The sequence below is a fragment of the Pan troglodytes genome, chromosome 4 (genome assembly GCF_028858775.2).
Source record: "Pan troglodytes isolate AG18354 chromosome 4, NHGRI_mPanTro3-v2.0_pri, whole genome shotgun sequence".
NCBI lineage: Eukaryota > Metazoa > Chordata > Mammalia > Primates > Hominidae > Pan > Pan troglodytes.
In genome coordinates this window covers 108,258,699-108,272,283 of record NC_072402.2, presented here as the reverse complement: position 1 = coordinate 108,272,283, position 13,585 = coordinate 108,258,699, and the positions used below count along the sequence as shown (strand labels likewise).

Below are 13,585 nucleotides of genomic sequence, written 5' to 3'. Positions count from 1 at the left end.
CCTGACTGGAGTCCCCAGGGGCATTCACCTTTTGAGCCCTGTCTTAGTCTGTCAGACGTCTCTGACGTTAGTTAGATGGGTGCTGGCACTGCTTTGGAATGGTTCCCTCCACCACTGATGACCCATTATGAGTGTTTCTTAAGGGCTTCCTATCCCACTTAAAGCAACCCTTTTACTCTCTAAATTTAGGCAAGAAATCCACATTAGATTGTACATCAGTTCCTGCATAAATTCCTTTTCATGAATGCCCCCCATGCCCCACACAGACCATCTACAACATTCCCAGACCCTCTGACTTGTCCTAAACATCCCATCCCTCTTTTTAAACAACCAGTCATCTCTTTTTTTTGTAACATTCTTTGCATAGCTAGGTGGGTTCCTTTTGTCTTTGACCTGTCAAGTACGGGAAGAGAAGAATTTAGCATGAAAAAAGAAGGCTCAAGTCACCTGAAATGTGTGTGAGTTCACTCTGGAGGAGCTGTTGCTGCCAATTGTGTCACATGTAGGAATCAGTGACTATAAGAAAAGAAGGTTTAAGTGGCCTGAAACGTGAGTTCACCCTGTACCACTGCCAATTGTGTCACACGTAGAGATCAGGGACTATAATCAGAAAAGATAGAAAAGAGTCCATCCTCCTTCCAGGCAAGGCAGCTATCCCCATTCACTCCTTGGCCTTCAGGCAACACCAGAGAGTGGCCCTGGCCAGTTGCCCTCAAATACCAAGGAGCTGCTAGGAAACAGCTGCTGAAATACTGAAAAAGAAAAAAAGGCAAAGGGCTCAGTTCCCTTACTAGAACTGGGTGGTGGCAGTCAAGGGCTTCCACATGGAAACCTTTCCATTTCTCCAGAGATTGGCCCCAGCCGGAAACCTGCAGTTGCCTCTGTGTTTAGACACTGCCCACCAAGGGTCCCAAGTTGGAAAGGAAAAGACAGAAAAAGAGAGAACAAAAGACTCCCCTGTATGGAGCAGATAGGAAAAGGGGAAAGGAGAAAAATAAATCCCAAATCCTATGCAAGTAAAGACTTAACCCACGATCAGTCTGATTGGTTGCAGGAAAGGATCAACCACAGGTACTTTCAGTTTTTCATCTGCCACACAGGAAAGTGGGGGTTGCAAGGAGAGTAGCCTCTGGTCCTTTTATAATTTGGGTGTGGAAAGTTAGGGTTTTGATTTTGATTTAGTTCTAGGAAGCCAGTGAGAATCGGCTTTAGGTTCCCTTTCTCCAGACCCTATTCTCCTGCCTCACAGATTAATGTTATCTTTGATTACAGTGTATTTTACCAAAAATTATATCATGAGAAGACATCATTTTTTTGGTCCATTTGTTTACTCGTTCATTTATTCGTTCATAACTCTCTTAGTAATTCCAGAGTTCACCATAATATCTTCATTTGTGCAATACTGTACTATATTTTGAGTAAAAAAAGGAGGAGCTCTTTTTTGGTGGTGTCATTAATTTTTAACATTTTATTTTATTTTTCTACACTGAAGAATAAAATTGTATACATTTATTGTGTAAAACATGATGTTTTAAAATATACACTTCATGCGCGTCCATGTGAAGAGACTACTAAACAGGCTTTGTGTGAGCAATAAAGCTTTTAATCACCTGGGTGCAGGCGGGCTGAGTCTAAAGAGTCAGCGAAGAGAGATAGGGGTGGGGCCGTTTTATAGGATTTGGGTAGGTAAAGGAAAAACGGGGGTTGTTCTCTGGCGGGCAGGAGTGGGGGTCACAAGGTGCTCAGTAGGGGAGCTTTCGAGTCAGGATGAGCCAGGAGAAGGAATTTCACAAGATAATGTCATCAGGTAAGGCAGGAACAGGCCATTTTCACTTCTTTTGTGGTGGAATGTCATCAGTTAAGGCAGGAACCGGCCATCTGGATGTGTACAGGCAGGTCACAGGGGATATGATGGCTTAGCTTGGGCTCAGAGGCCTGACATTCCTGTCTTCTTATATTAATAAGAAAAAACGAAATAGTGGTAAAGTGTTGGGACGGTAAAAATTTTTGGGGGGTGGTATGGAGAGATAATGGGCGATGTTTCTCAGGGCTGCTTTGAGCGGGATTGGGGCGGTGTGGGAACTTATAGTGGGAGAGATTAAGCTGAAGGAAGATTTTGTGGTAAGGGGTGATATTGTGGGGTTGTTAGAAGAAATATTTGTCATTTAGAATTATTGGTGATGGCCTGGATATGGTTTTGTATGAATTGAAAAATGGAATAAGACAAGGAGAAAAACAGGTATAAAAGGTCTAAGAATTGGGATGACCTAGAACATCTGATTAGAGAGTGCCTAAGGAGATTCAGCATAGTCTTGCCAGCAAAGATTATTTATTTACTTTAAGAGTTAAGAGTGATAGTTTGGGGATAGCACCAGGAGATATCAGCTGTGATGGCTTGGAGAAACAGTGTAAACCAGCAGTGTAAACAAGAGCAGGGCATGTATGAGTAGTTGAGAACGGTGAATAGGAGTATGACTAGACAGAAGATAGTAGGGATGACAAGTTTTTTTGGGGCACAGTCTAAGTTGGTCTGGTGTCTGGAATGAGACTGGGGCCTAATAAAAAGGAGAGTCTATACAGGAGCTTAAATGGGCTGTACTTTGTAGCATTCTGAGGACAGGCCTGAATTCTGAGAAGGGAAAGTGATAAAAGTATTGTCTAGTCTTTTTTAAGTTGGTAGCTGAGCTTGGTGAGGTGTGTTTTTGAAAGACTATTAGTCTGTTCTACTTTTCTTGAAGACTGAGGACTGTAAGGGATATAAAGGTTTCACTGAATACTAAGAGCCTGAAAAAATGCTTGGCTGATTTGACTAATAAAGGCTGGTCTGCTATCAGACTGTATAGAGGTGAGAAGGCCAAACTGAGGAATTATGTCTGACAGAAGGGAAGAAATGACTGTGGTGGCCTTCTTAGCCTTTGTGGGAAAAGCCTCTACTTATCTAGTGAAAGTGTCTACTTAGACTAAGAGATATTTTAGTTTCCTGACTTGGGGCATGTTGAGTAAAGCTAATTTGCCAGTCCTGGGTGGGGGCAAATCCTGGAGCTTGATGTGTAGGGAAGGGAGAGGGCCTCAGTAATCCTTGAGAAGTAGTAGAATAGCAGATGGAACACTGAGAAGTTATATCTTTGAGGATAGATTTCTACGATGGATAGGAAATGAGAGGTTCTAAGAGGCGGGCTAGTGGCTTGTACTATAGCGTAGCCTGCCTTTGCTGGTGTGTGGCGATTAGGCCTGGTGGAACTGCCATTAATAAACTAAGTGTGATCAGGGTGAGGAACAGGGAAGAAGGAAATGTGGGGAAATGGGGTGAACGTCAGGAGACCAGAGAGATGCAGTCATGAGGTTCAGGTGTGGTATCAGGAATAATGTGGGAGGCCAGATTGAAGTCCGGGCCAGGAACAATGGTAATTGTGGGAGACTTAACAAAGAGTGAGTACAGCTGAAGGAGCCGGGGAGCAGAAAGTATATGCATCAGGTGTGAGGAAGAAAACAGATTTTGGAAGTTATGAGAAATGTAGAGTGAGTTGAGCATAGTTTGTGATTTTTAGGGCGTCTAAAAGTATTAAAGCAGCGGCAGCTGCTGCACGCAGACATGAGGGCTAGGCTAAAACAGTAAGTCCAAGTTGTTTGGACAGGCTACAGGGTGCGGTCCTGGCTCTTGTGTAAGAATTCTGACTGCAGTAACTATGTCTAGGAAGGAAAAGAGTTGTTGTTTTGTAAGGGATTGAGGTTTGGGAGATTAATCGGACACGATCAGCAGGGAGAGCATGTGTGCTTTTATGAGAATTATGCCGAGATAGGTAACAGATGAGGATGAAATTTGGGCTTGACTGAAGTAATGGGGGCTGTCTGTGAAGCCTTGTGGCAGTACAGCCTAGGTAAGCTGCTGGGACTGATGGATGTCAGGGTCAGTCCAGGTGAAAGCAAAGAGAGGCTGGGACGAGGGGTGCAGGGGAATAGTGAAAAAAGCATCTTTAAGATTAAGAACGGAATAGTGGGTTGTGGAGGAAGGTATTGAGGACAATAGAGTGTACGGGTTGGGCACCACAGGGTGGATAGGCAAAACAGTTTGGTTTATAAGGCGCAGATCCTGAACTAAGTTGTAAACCTTGTCTGGTTTTAGGACAGGTAAAATGGGGGAATTGTAAGGAGAGTTTTTAGGCTTTAAAAGGCCATGCTGTAGCAGGCGAGTGATAACAGGCTTTAATCCTTTCAAAGCATGCTGTGGGATGGGATATTGGCATTGAGCGGGGTAAGGGTGATTAGGTTTTAATGAGATGGTAAGGAGTGCATGATCGGTCGCCAAGGAGGGGGTAGAGTTATCTTATATTTGTGTGTTAAGGTGGGGGGATACAAGAGGAGGATGCAAAGGAGGCTTTGGATTGGGAAGAAGGGCGGCAATGAGATGTAGCTGTAGTCTAGGAATAGTCAGGGAAGCAGATAATTTAGTTAAAGTGTCTCGGCCTAATAAGGGAACTGGGCAGGTGGGGATACTAAAAAGGAGTGCTTAAAAGAGTATTGTGTAAGTTGGCACCAGAGTTGGGGAGTTTTAAGAGGTTTGGAAGCCTGGCCATCAATACCCACAACAGTTATGGAGGCAAGGGAAACATGCCTTTGAAAAGAAGGTAATGTGGAGTGGGTAGCCTCCGTATTGATTAAGAAGGGGACGGACTTACCTTCCACTGTGAGAGTTACCTGAAGCTCGGCATCCGTGATGGTCTAGGGGGCTTCTGAGGCGATCGGGCAGTGTCAGTCTTCAGCCGCTAAGCCGAGAAGATCTGGGAAGGAGTCAGTCAGAGAGCCTTGGGCCAGAGTTCCAGGGGCTCTGGGAGTGGCTGCCAGGTGAGTTGAACAGTCCGATTTCTAGTGGGATCCTGCACAGATGGGATACGGCTTAGGAGGAATCCTGGGCTGCGGCTATTCTTCGGCTTGGTGGCCAGATTTCCGGCACGTGTAGCAAGCTCCTGGGGGAGGAGGTTCTGGAGGAATGCCTGGCCGCTGCGGTTCAGGCGTTTGGAAGTTCTTGTGTGCTGGAGATATGGCTGGGGTTTGTCTCACAGTGGAGGCAAGGAATTGCAACTTTTTTCTATGATTGTACACTTTGAAGGCAAGGTTAATTAAGTCCTGTTGTGGAGTTTGAGGGTCAGAATTTAATTTTTGGAGTTTAATGTCGGGAGCAGATTGGGTAATAAAATGTATATTGAGAATAAGACGGCCTTTTGACTTCTTAGGGTCTAGGGCTGTAAAGCATCTCAGGGTTGCTGCCAAACGAGCCATGAACTGGGCTGCGTTTTTATATTTGATGATAAAGAGCCTAAACGCTATCTGATTTGGGATAAAGAAAAAGGAGCATTAACCTTGACTATGCCTTTGGCTCCAGCCACCTTTTTAAGAGTAAATTGCTGGGCAGGTGGGGGAGGGCTAAAAGGAGACGAATAAAACATGTCTCCTTTGTCTCTGCCAGAAAATGAAAGTAATTGAAATTAAGAGAAGGGAGAGATTGAAGTGTGGCGCCAAGATTGAAAGGCGAAAGAGATTGAGGGATAGTGAGAGAGGTTGGAGAGGAGAGTAAAAAGAGGCCACTTACCGGATTTGAAATTGGTGAGATGTTTCTTGGGCTGGTCGGTATGAGGACCTGATAGGTGGATCTTTCTCACGGAGCAAAGAGCAGGAGGACAGGGGATTGATCTCCCAAGGGAGGTCCCCCAATCCGAGTCACAGCACCAAATTTCATGTGCGTCCGTGTGAAGAGACTACTAAACAGGCTTTGTGTGAGCAATAAAGCTTTTAATCACCTGGGTGCAGGCGGGCTGAGTCTAAAAAGAGAGTCAGTGAAGGGAGATGGGGTGGGGCCATTTTATAGGATTTGGGTAGGTAAAGGAAAAAGGGGGGTTGTTCTCTGGAGGGCAGAAGTGGGAGTCACAGGATGCTCAGTAGGGGAGCTTTTGAGCCAGGATGAGCCAGGAGAAGGAATTTCACAAGAGAATGTCATCAGTTAAGGCAGGAACAGGTCATTTTCACTTTTGTGGTGGAATGTCATCAGTTAAGGCTGGAACCGGCCATCTGGATGTGTACGGGGAGGTCACAGGGGATATGATGGCTTAGCTTAGGCTCAGAGGCCTGACAATACATACGTTGTGAAATGGTCAAATTGAGCTAATTAACAAATAACCTCATATAGTTATTATTTCTTTTTTGAGAACATTTAACATCTACTCTCAGCATTTTTCAAGATAGGATGTATTTGTATTAACTACAGTCACCATGTTGTACATTAGAGCTCTTGAATTTATTTCTTCTAACTGAAATCTTTTGACCAACATCTCCCCAGCCCTTCACCTGTCAGCCCCTGGTAAACACCATCCTACTCTACTTATATGAGATCAACATTTTAGATTTTACATGTAAGTGAGATCATGTGGTATTTGTCTTTCTGTGCCTGGTTTATTTCACTTAACATGATGTCCCCCAGGTTCATCCATGTTGTTACAAATGGTAGAATTTTCTTCTATTTTTATGGCTTAATACTATCCCATTGTGTATATATACCACATTTTATTTATCCATTCATCTGTTGATGGACACTTAGCTTGATTTCGTAGCTTGGCTATTGAGAGTAATGTTGCAATAAACATGGCAGGGCAGCTCTCTCTTTGACATACTGATTTTCTTTTGGATATACCCAGTAGTGGGATTACTGAATCACATGCTTGCTTACTTGCATGATTTTCACCTTATCCTTTGTAAATGTTTTTTTCATGTTATTCTTTCCCATCCTCTATGACTTTCACAGTGACACATATTTGCATACCTGCCTTTTGCTATTTTTCTCATTACTTTAACTGTTTTTCGTTCAGTCTATATCCTGAGACTGTACTCATTTTCTCTACTATACTTTTGTCTAAATAATTCAATAATCAGTCTTTCCTGAGTAATTTAGCCAGGCCTAATTTTGGAACCTGAAAGAGGTTAAGTTAGATGTTCATGTACAGAAAAACATTTTCTATTTCTGTCTTTCCTATCGCAAGATTGATATGCATCTAAAATGAATCCTGAGTGACTAGTAATGAGCTGCCTGAAGACAGATAATACTCAATGAAAATGTAAAAACAAATGATAAAAGGCAGTATCCGACTTATTTACAAGAAAAGGAATTAATAGTATGTACATATCATGAACATAAAAAAGTTGTAACATATGCCCTTTTACTTACATTTTCATTTATTATTGCTGATTCCTGCCAGAGAAAATATGCCTCTGGCCACTTTAAAAGAAGTAACGAAGAAGCAATCCTGGACATTATCAAACAGGAAAAGGAAATTTCAGAAAATAGCCTTTTCCTGAATAAATATTGCTTAAATAATGGGAAATTTTGGTATTTTTTTTACTTTTTGATTTTAGAACATATTCAATTTAATCAAAATCAAAATCTTAAACATCGTCAATTTAAGCTAAATACAAAGCTCTTATTTGCTTTTCACTTAAAATTTTTGCTCTATAAAAATGTTCTGTTTGGCCGGGCATGGTGGCTCACGCCTGTAATCCCAGCACTTTGGGAAGCTGAGGCAGGTGGATTACCTGAGGTCAGGAGTTCGAGACCAGCCTGTCCAACATGATGAAACCCCATCTCTACTAAAAATAACAAAAATTAGCCAGGAGTGATGGTCCATGCCTGTAGTCCTAGCTACTTGGGAGGCTGAGGCAGGAGAATCGCTTGAACCCAGGAGATGGAGGTTGCAGTGAGCCAAGACTGTGCCACTGCACTCCAGTCTGGGAGACAGAGCAAGACTCTTTCTCAAAAAAGAAAAAAAAAAATGCTCTGTTGATATCAAGAACAGTTTAGATTGTGCATAAAAAAAAGTCTGATTTAATAAAATGTACATTACTTCAACTGATTGCTTAATTTCTTATTAAATAAAATTTCAGAATGCTTATGAAATTCTTACATGGCATGTTTATCAAATTTAAAATAAAAATTACCTAACTAAATTTTCAAAATTTCAAGACTGGATGCGTTAATGTTTATTTCACTGAAATTTGCTGTTTTGCTTTTTGAAATCTTTTGGAAAACTGCAATTTTTTTATAAAGATTATTTTTACTTAACAGGAAAAATGTAATATTAGTCAAAGAAAATAAAGATACTTTTAAAAATTTAATAATACACGATTTTTTTCTCCCATTTAATCCTGTTTCAACTGATTCCTTTCTCTTTTCTTTCAACAGGCTGAGTTAAATGACCCAACTGATCCTTTCACTAGATATAGTACAAATATTTCATCAAATGTAGGAGAAGAAGTTTTCTCCAAATATATTGGGTGGAGAATTGCCAACACTCTTTCCAAACTATTCTTTCCCCCCATTGAGGCCCATTTTCTTCCTTTGAAGAAACCATCAATAAAACAGGATCAAACAAAATATCCAAATAAAAAGCTGGAGTCTGTGAAAAAGCAAGTTCTACATTTCACTGTAAGGTAAAGAGAAGTACTATTGGTTTTATTATTCTAATACATTACAATTCAAAATCACAGAAATTATAGATAATTATGTGCCATATCATTTAACTCAGTTTCTCTTCTTCAATTCAAATTTTGGCTTGATCACCTCTTAGATGATCTATCATTGAGCAAGTTCCTCCCTTCTCAGAAACTCTTTTTTCATATTTATAATAGGTATTATTACATAATATAAATCAATATTAATGTAATTCTTGTGAGGTAAATACTAACTTAAAACAGAAACCAAATCATTCAATATTCAAAATTTTAAGACCCTATTTTATGTTTATATACATACATATATATACATACTTGATATGTAGTTTACATATCTAAGTTAGAGTCTTGAACATAGTAAGACTTCAAAAACTGGTAGTTATGAGGCTAATTAGATTTTATGTTTCAACTCCTATAAATTTATTTCAAAGGACTCCAGGAAACATTGGACTTAGGAACGATTTATTAAAGTGAATAATTTTCAGATTTATTTACCATTTCTTCAATGGTAGATTTCTTTCAGATTCTTAGGGTCCCTGTTACCATTTTAACATACACAGAATGTTAAGATGTTAAAAGTCAGTTTTAGACAGATTTTAAAAGTAGACGAAAAATCACTCCTGATATATAACACAGGCCCTATTTTACATTGTAGATCTCTTAGTAAAGCTTTAATCAAGACAGAAACTTTTATTTACTTTTTAACCCAAGTCATTTGAAGAGTATATTGTTATATTTTTTCTAGTAATTTTAATACATTTACTATAAAGTCAGCTTTCCTTGTATTTTTCATAATTCATTTTTTGATATGTTCAGTGCTCTATTGAGCAATTCATTCCTGATAGGCTGTGATTGATTGATTAATAGATTGCACACTGATTTTGATTTTGCCATTCTGGATTTTTGTTGTTGTTGTTCATTGTACCTGCTATATATTGTTTTATACATTACATCTGATTGGCTTTGCCTTTGTGTCTTTTTACAATCTAATGTAAGAGCCTTTTGTTCCTGGCTTAGAGGAATTTAACCCAGTGGATAAACTTACCTGGACTAAATAGTTGCTGAAAATGCATCTGTAAATTTAAACTTAACTGTAAATTTTATTCAATTCCTGAATATATACTTTCTTATATATTTATTTATTTTTCACTTGACTAAGGTATTATCAAGTGTTTTAAATACCTGCTCCATATTTGAAAATATGTTGTATTTGCCTCCACAAATGAGAAGTAATTTGGATTAATATGTAAACTCACTTATCCTTTATAACTATTGCCACAGTATATTACTGTGTTTGCAAAGTCTAGTATCATATGTGATTCTCTTTCCTTTGTATGATCTCTCCACTTTAAGAAATCTTGTACATATTATCTTTCACAAAAAATCCTCCAAATTTCTATACATTAAAGTTAGAAAGTTAACTTTCTTTAGATTATAGACCCTTCTTTCCCTGATTTACCCCCCATCCCTCCCTATCCTTGGTAATAACATCAGTAATTTCTTGTGTATCCTTTCAGGGTCTATAAAATGCAAATATAATACATTATTAGTGTTTTTAATTTTTCCCCCCTTCATTTTAAAATGAAAATTAGCATAGTAAACATAATATTTGGCATCTTGCATTTGTCATTTAGCCTCATTTCAGATAAATTTTTCCATTCCAGTACATGGAGAATTTTCTAAGTTATTATTTTTTAAACAAGTTTTCCTTATTATGGATATATCATAATTTATTTAACCAGTTTTCTATTGGTTGGCCTTTGGGTTGTTTTAGATTTCCTGTGTACTAGACACAATGCCACAAAGAATAACCATTTACATATGTCTTTTAACATGTGGAAGAATACTTGCAGGATAAATTCTCAGAAGTGTAATTTCTGGGTCAAAGTATATATGCCTTTGTAATGTTGTTACATATTTCCAATGCCTTTCAGAGGAGTTGTGCAAGTTTATATCCTCACCAGCAATATATGAGTGCCTGTTTTTCTTTAGTCTTCCCAACAGAGGGTGTTGACAACATTTGGGTTTTAACAATCTGAGAGGTAAAATATGGTTTCTAAATACAGTGTAATTTTTAGCATTTTAATTTTCTTAAGGTAAGTAGTTTGAACACCTTTCATATGTTTACAGAGCCTTTTGTTTTTTCTTTATTTGGAAATTATTTTTTTTGCCCATTTTTTACTGGATTTTTGTCTATACAAAAACCTGGGACTATATATCTATTAATCTATGCGACTCTCTGTCTATGGTAAGAGCTACAAATACTTATTGTTTCTCATCTTTTTTTTTTAATTTTGCTTATAGCATTTTTTTGCCGTATAGTCATTTTTCTTTGTAATAGATTGTATTTATTAATTTTCCTCTGTGGTTTATGGATTTTTTTGTTCTATTTATGAAAAGTCTTTTTCACCCTAAGATTAAAAATGACAGAATTTGACAAAATGTGACCAACATTATCTTTTACTATTTTTAAGGATTTGTTATGTACATTGTAAGTATTGGTCTGTTTGAACTTTTTTTTTTTTTTTTTTTTTTTTTGGTGTATGGTGTGAGGTGTAGATCCATCTGCCTATTCACTTGTCTCAAAAATATTTATTGCGTCATCCATCTTCCCTTAACAATTTTCCTGATTTTAATTGCCAACTTTTTCAAATACTAAATTCCCATTTCTTTTTGTGTCTAATTCTGAATTTTTTATTCTAGTCCTTTATTCTAAGCTATTCTAACCATAAGCCTATATTTGGACTGTATAATACATTTTAATATATAGTTTTAATTATTTTCTTATATATTTATGTAATTGGGCTAGTTCTATATTGCCAGTGCTTTTCAATGTTTTCCTAGCTGTTTTGTTTATTCATTTTTATATCAAATTTAGAATTAGCTTGTCTACTTCTAACAATCTAGTTGTAAATTTACTTGCATCACTTAAAAAAATTAACTTTAGAAAAATTAACACTCCATAATGTTGAGATATAGTATCTCTAACAATATGGCATGTATTTCCATTTATTCAGTATTTCTTTTGAGTTCTTCAGTAGTGTTAAAATGTTTTCATATATGCCTTGCATTTTTGTTATGTTTATTTATAGGTACTTTATCTCTTTTGTTGCTAATATAAATTAATTTTTGCTCCAAATGTAGCTTCTCATAGGTTGCCCTTATATATTTTCAAAGCTATTGCTTTCTGTGGATTAATTTTGCACTCTACTAACTTGGTAAATTCACTCATTGAATTTAAGTTTTCTAGATTTGCAATTCTGTCAGATATAAATAATTTATTTTCTCTTTCCTGATTTTTATACTTTAGCCCTTTTCCTTTTATGTATTTTATCAGCTGAGTATGCCTAGTAAAATATTGATTAAAAATAGTGAGGATGGGCTTTTTTTTTTTTTTCTTATTGTTACGAAGAAATCTTCTAGTGTTTTCCAGTTAATCATGATGCCGGCTTTAGGAATGAGAAAGATGTATTTTATTATTAAGCAGTTTTATATTAAAAAATTGGGCTGTTTATAAGAAACTCATTTTAGATTTAAGGACATGTAGGCTAAAATTGAAGATATGGAAAATGACATTTCTTGCAAATGCTAACCAAAGGAGAGCAGGGGTGGCTATACTTTTACATTAGATAAAATAGACATTAGGTGAGAAAGTGTTGCAAAAAACAGAGATCATTATATAATGATAAAAGGATCAATTAACTAGAAAGATATAACAATTATAAATATATATGTACCCAACATAAGAGCATCTAAATATATAAATCAATATTGACAGAATTGGAGAAATAGACGGCAATACAAAATAATAGAAGATATCAATACCCCACATTCAATAATGGATAAAACAAGCAGATAGAAGAACAATAAGCAAACATTGAGCTTGAACAACAGTATAGACCAAATGGACCTAATGGACATAAAGGATATTCCTTCGACCCAACAGCAGCAGCATACACACTCATCTCACGTGCCACAGAACTTTCTCCAGCATAGATCACATGTTAGGTCACAAGCAAGTCTTAACAAATTCAAAAAGATAGAATTATATCAAGTTTATCTTCCAATCAAAAACATTCACAAATATGTAGAATTTCTTTCTTTCTTTTTCTTTCTTTCTTTCTTTTCTTTCCTTTCTTTTCTTTTTTTCTTTCTTTCTCTTTCTTTCTTTCTCTCTCCCTTCCTTCCTTCCTTCTTTCTTTCTTTTTATTTCTTTCTCCCTCTCTCTCTTTTCCTTTTTTTTTTTTTGAGACTGAGTCTCATTCTGACACCCAAGCTGGAGTGCAGTGGTGGATCTCAGCTTACTGCAACCTCCACCTCCTGGTTCAAGCGATTCTTATGCCTCAGCCTCCCGAATAGCTGGGACTACAGGCACGCACCACCATGCCTGGCTAATTTTTGTATTTTCAGTAGAGACAGTGTTTCACCATATTGGTCAGGCTGGTCGCGAACTCCTGAACTCGTGATCCACCCGCCTCAGCCTCCCAAACTGTTGGGATTACAGGCGTGAGCCACCAGGCCCAGCCCCTCCGCTCCCCCACCCTTTTTTTTTTTTTTTAAACCAGGTCTTTGTCGCCCAGGCTAGAGTTCTGTGGCAGACATGACTCACTGCAGCCTTGACCTCTTGGGCTCAAGCAATATTCCCACCTCAACCTCCTGAGTAGCTGGGACCACAGGTGCATGACAATACACTCAGCTAGGTTTTTTAAAAAATTTATTTTTGTAGAGACAGGGCCTACTTATATTGCCCAGGGTAGTCTCAAACTCCTGGCTCAAGCAGTTCTCCTTTTACCTCCCAAACTGCTGGGATTATAAGCATGATTCGCCATTCCAGGTCTTTATGTAGAAAGTAAACAACACACTTTTCAGAAGCCCTTGTTTCAAAGAATAAATTTTTTAAAATTAGGCAATACCTTGAGTAAAATGAAAATGAAAACAAAACATACTAAAACTTATGGATGGAGCAAAAGCAGTACTAAGAGGGACATTTATTTTTGTTAAATGCATTAAAAAAGAAAAATCTCAAATAAACAACCTAAATTTACACCTCAAGGACCTAGAAAAAGAAGAAAAAATTAAGCTCAAAGTTAGC

General features: G+C 37.7%; 1 protein-coding gene across 12 annotated transcripts in view; it reads left to right on the top strand.

Annotated features, from left to right (window-relative positions):
• The window catches only part of TMEM232 (transmembrane protein 232), a 326,702-nt gene that overhangs the window by 201,344 nt on the left and 111,773 nt on the right, over window positions 1–13,585 (top strand). For all 12 annotated transcript variants that reach the window (XM_054684513.2, XM_054684518.2, XM_054684510.2 and 9 more), the window contains one exon: window positions 8,225–8,472. In XM_054684513.2, the coding sequence (XP_054540488.1) occupies window positions 8,225–8,472 (248 nt within the window). The remainder of the gene's footprint in view (window positions 1–8,224; window positions 8,473–13,585) is intronic.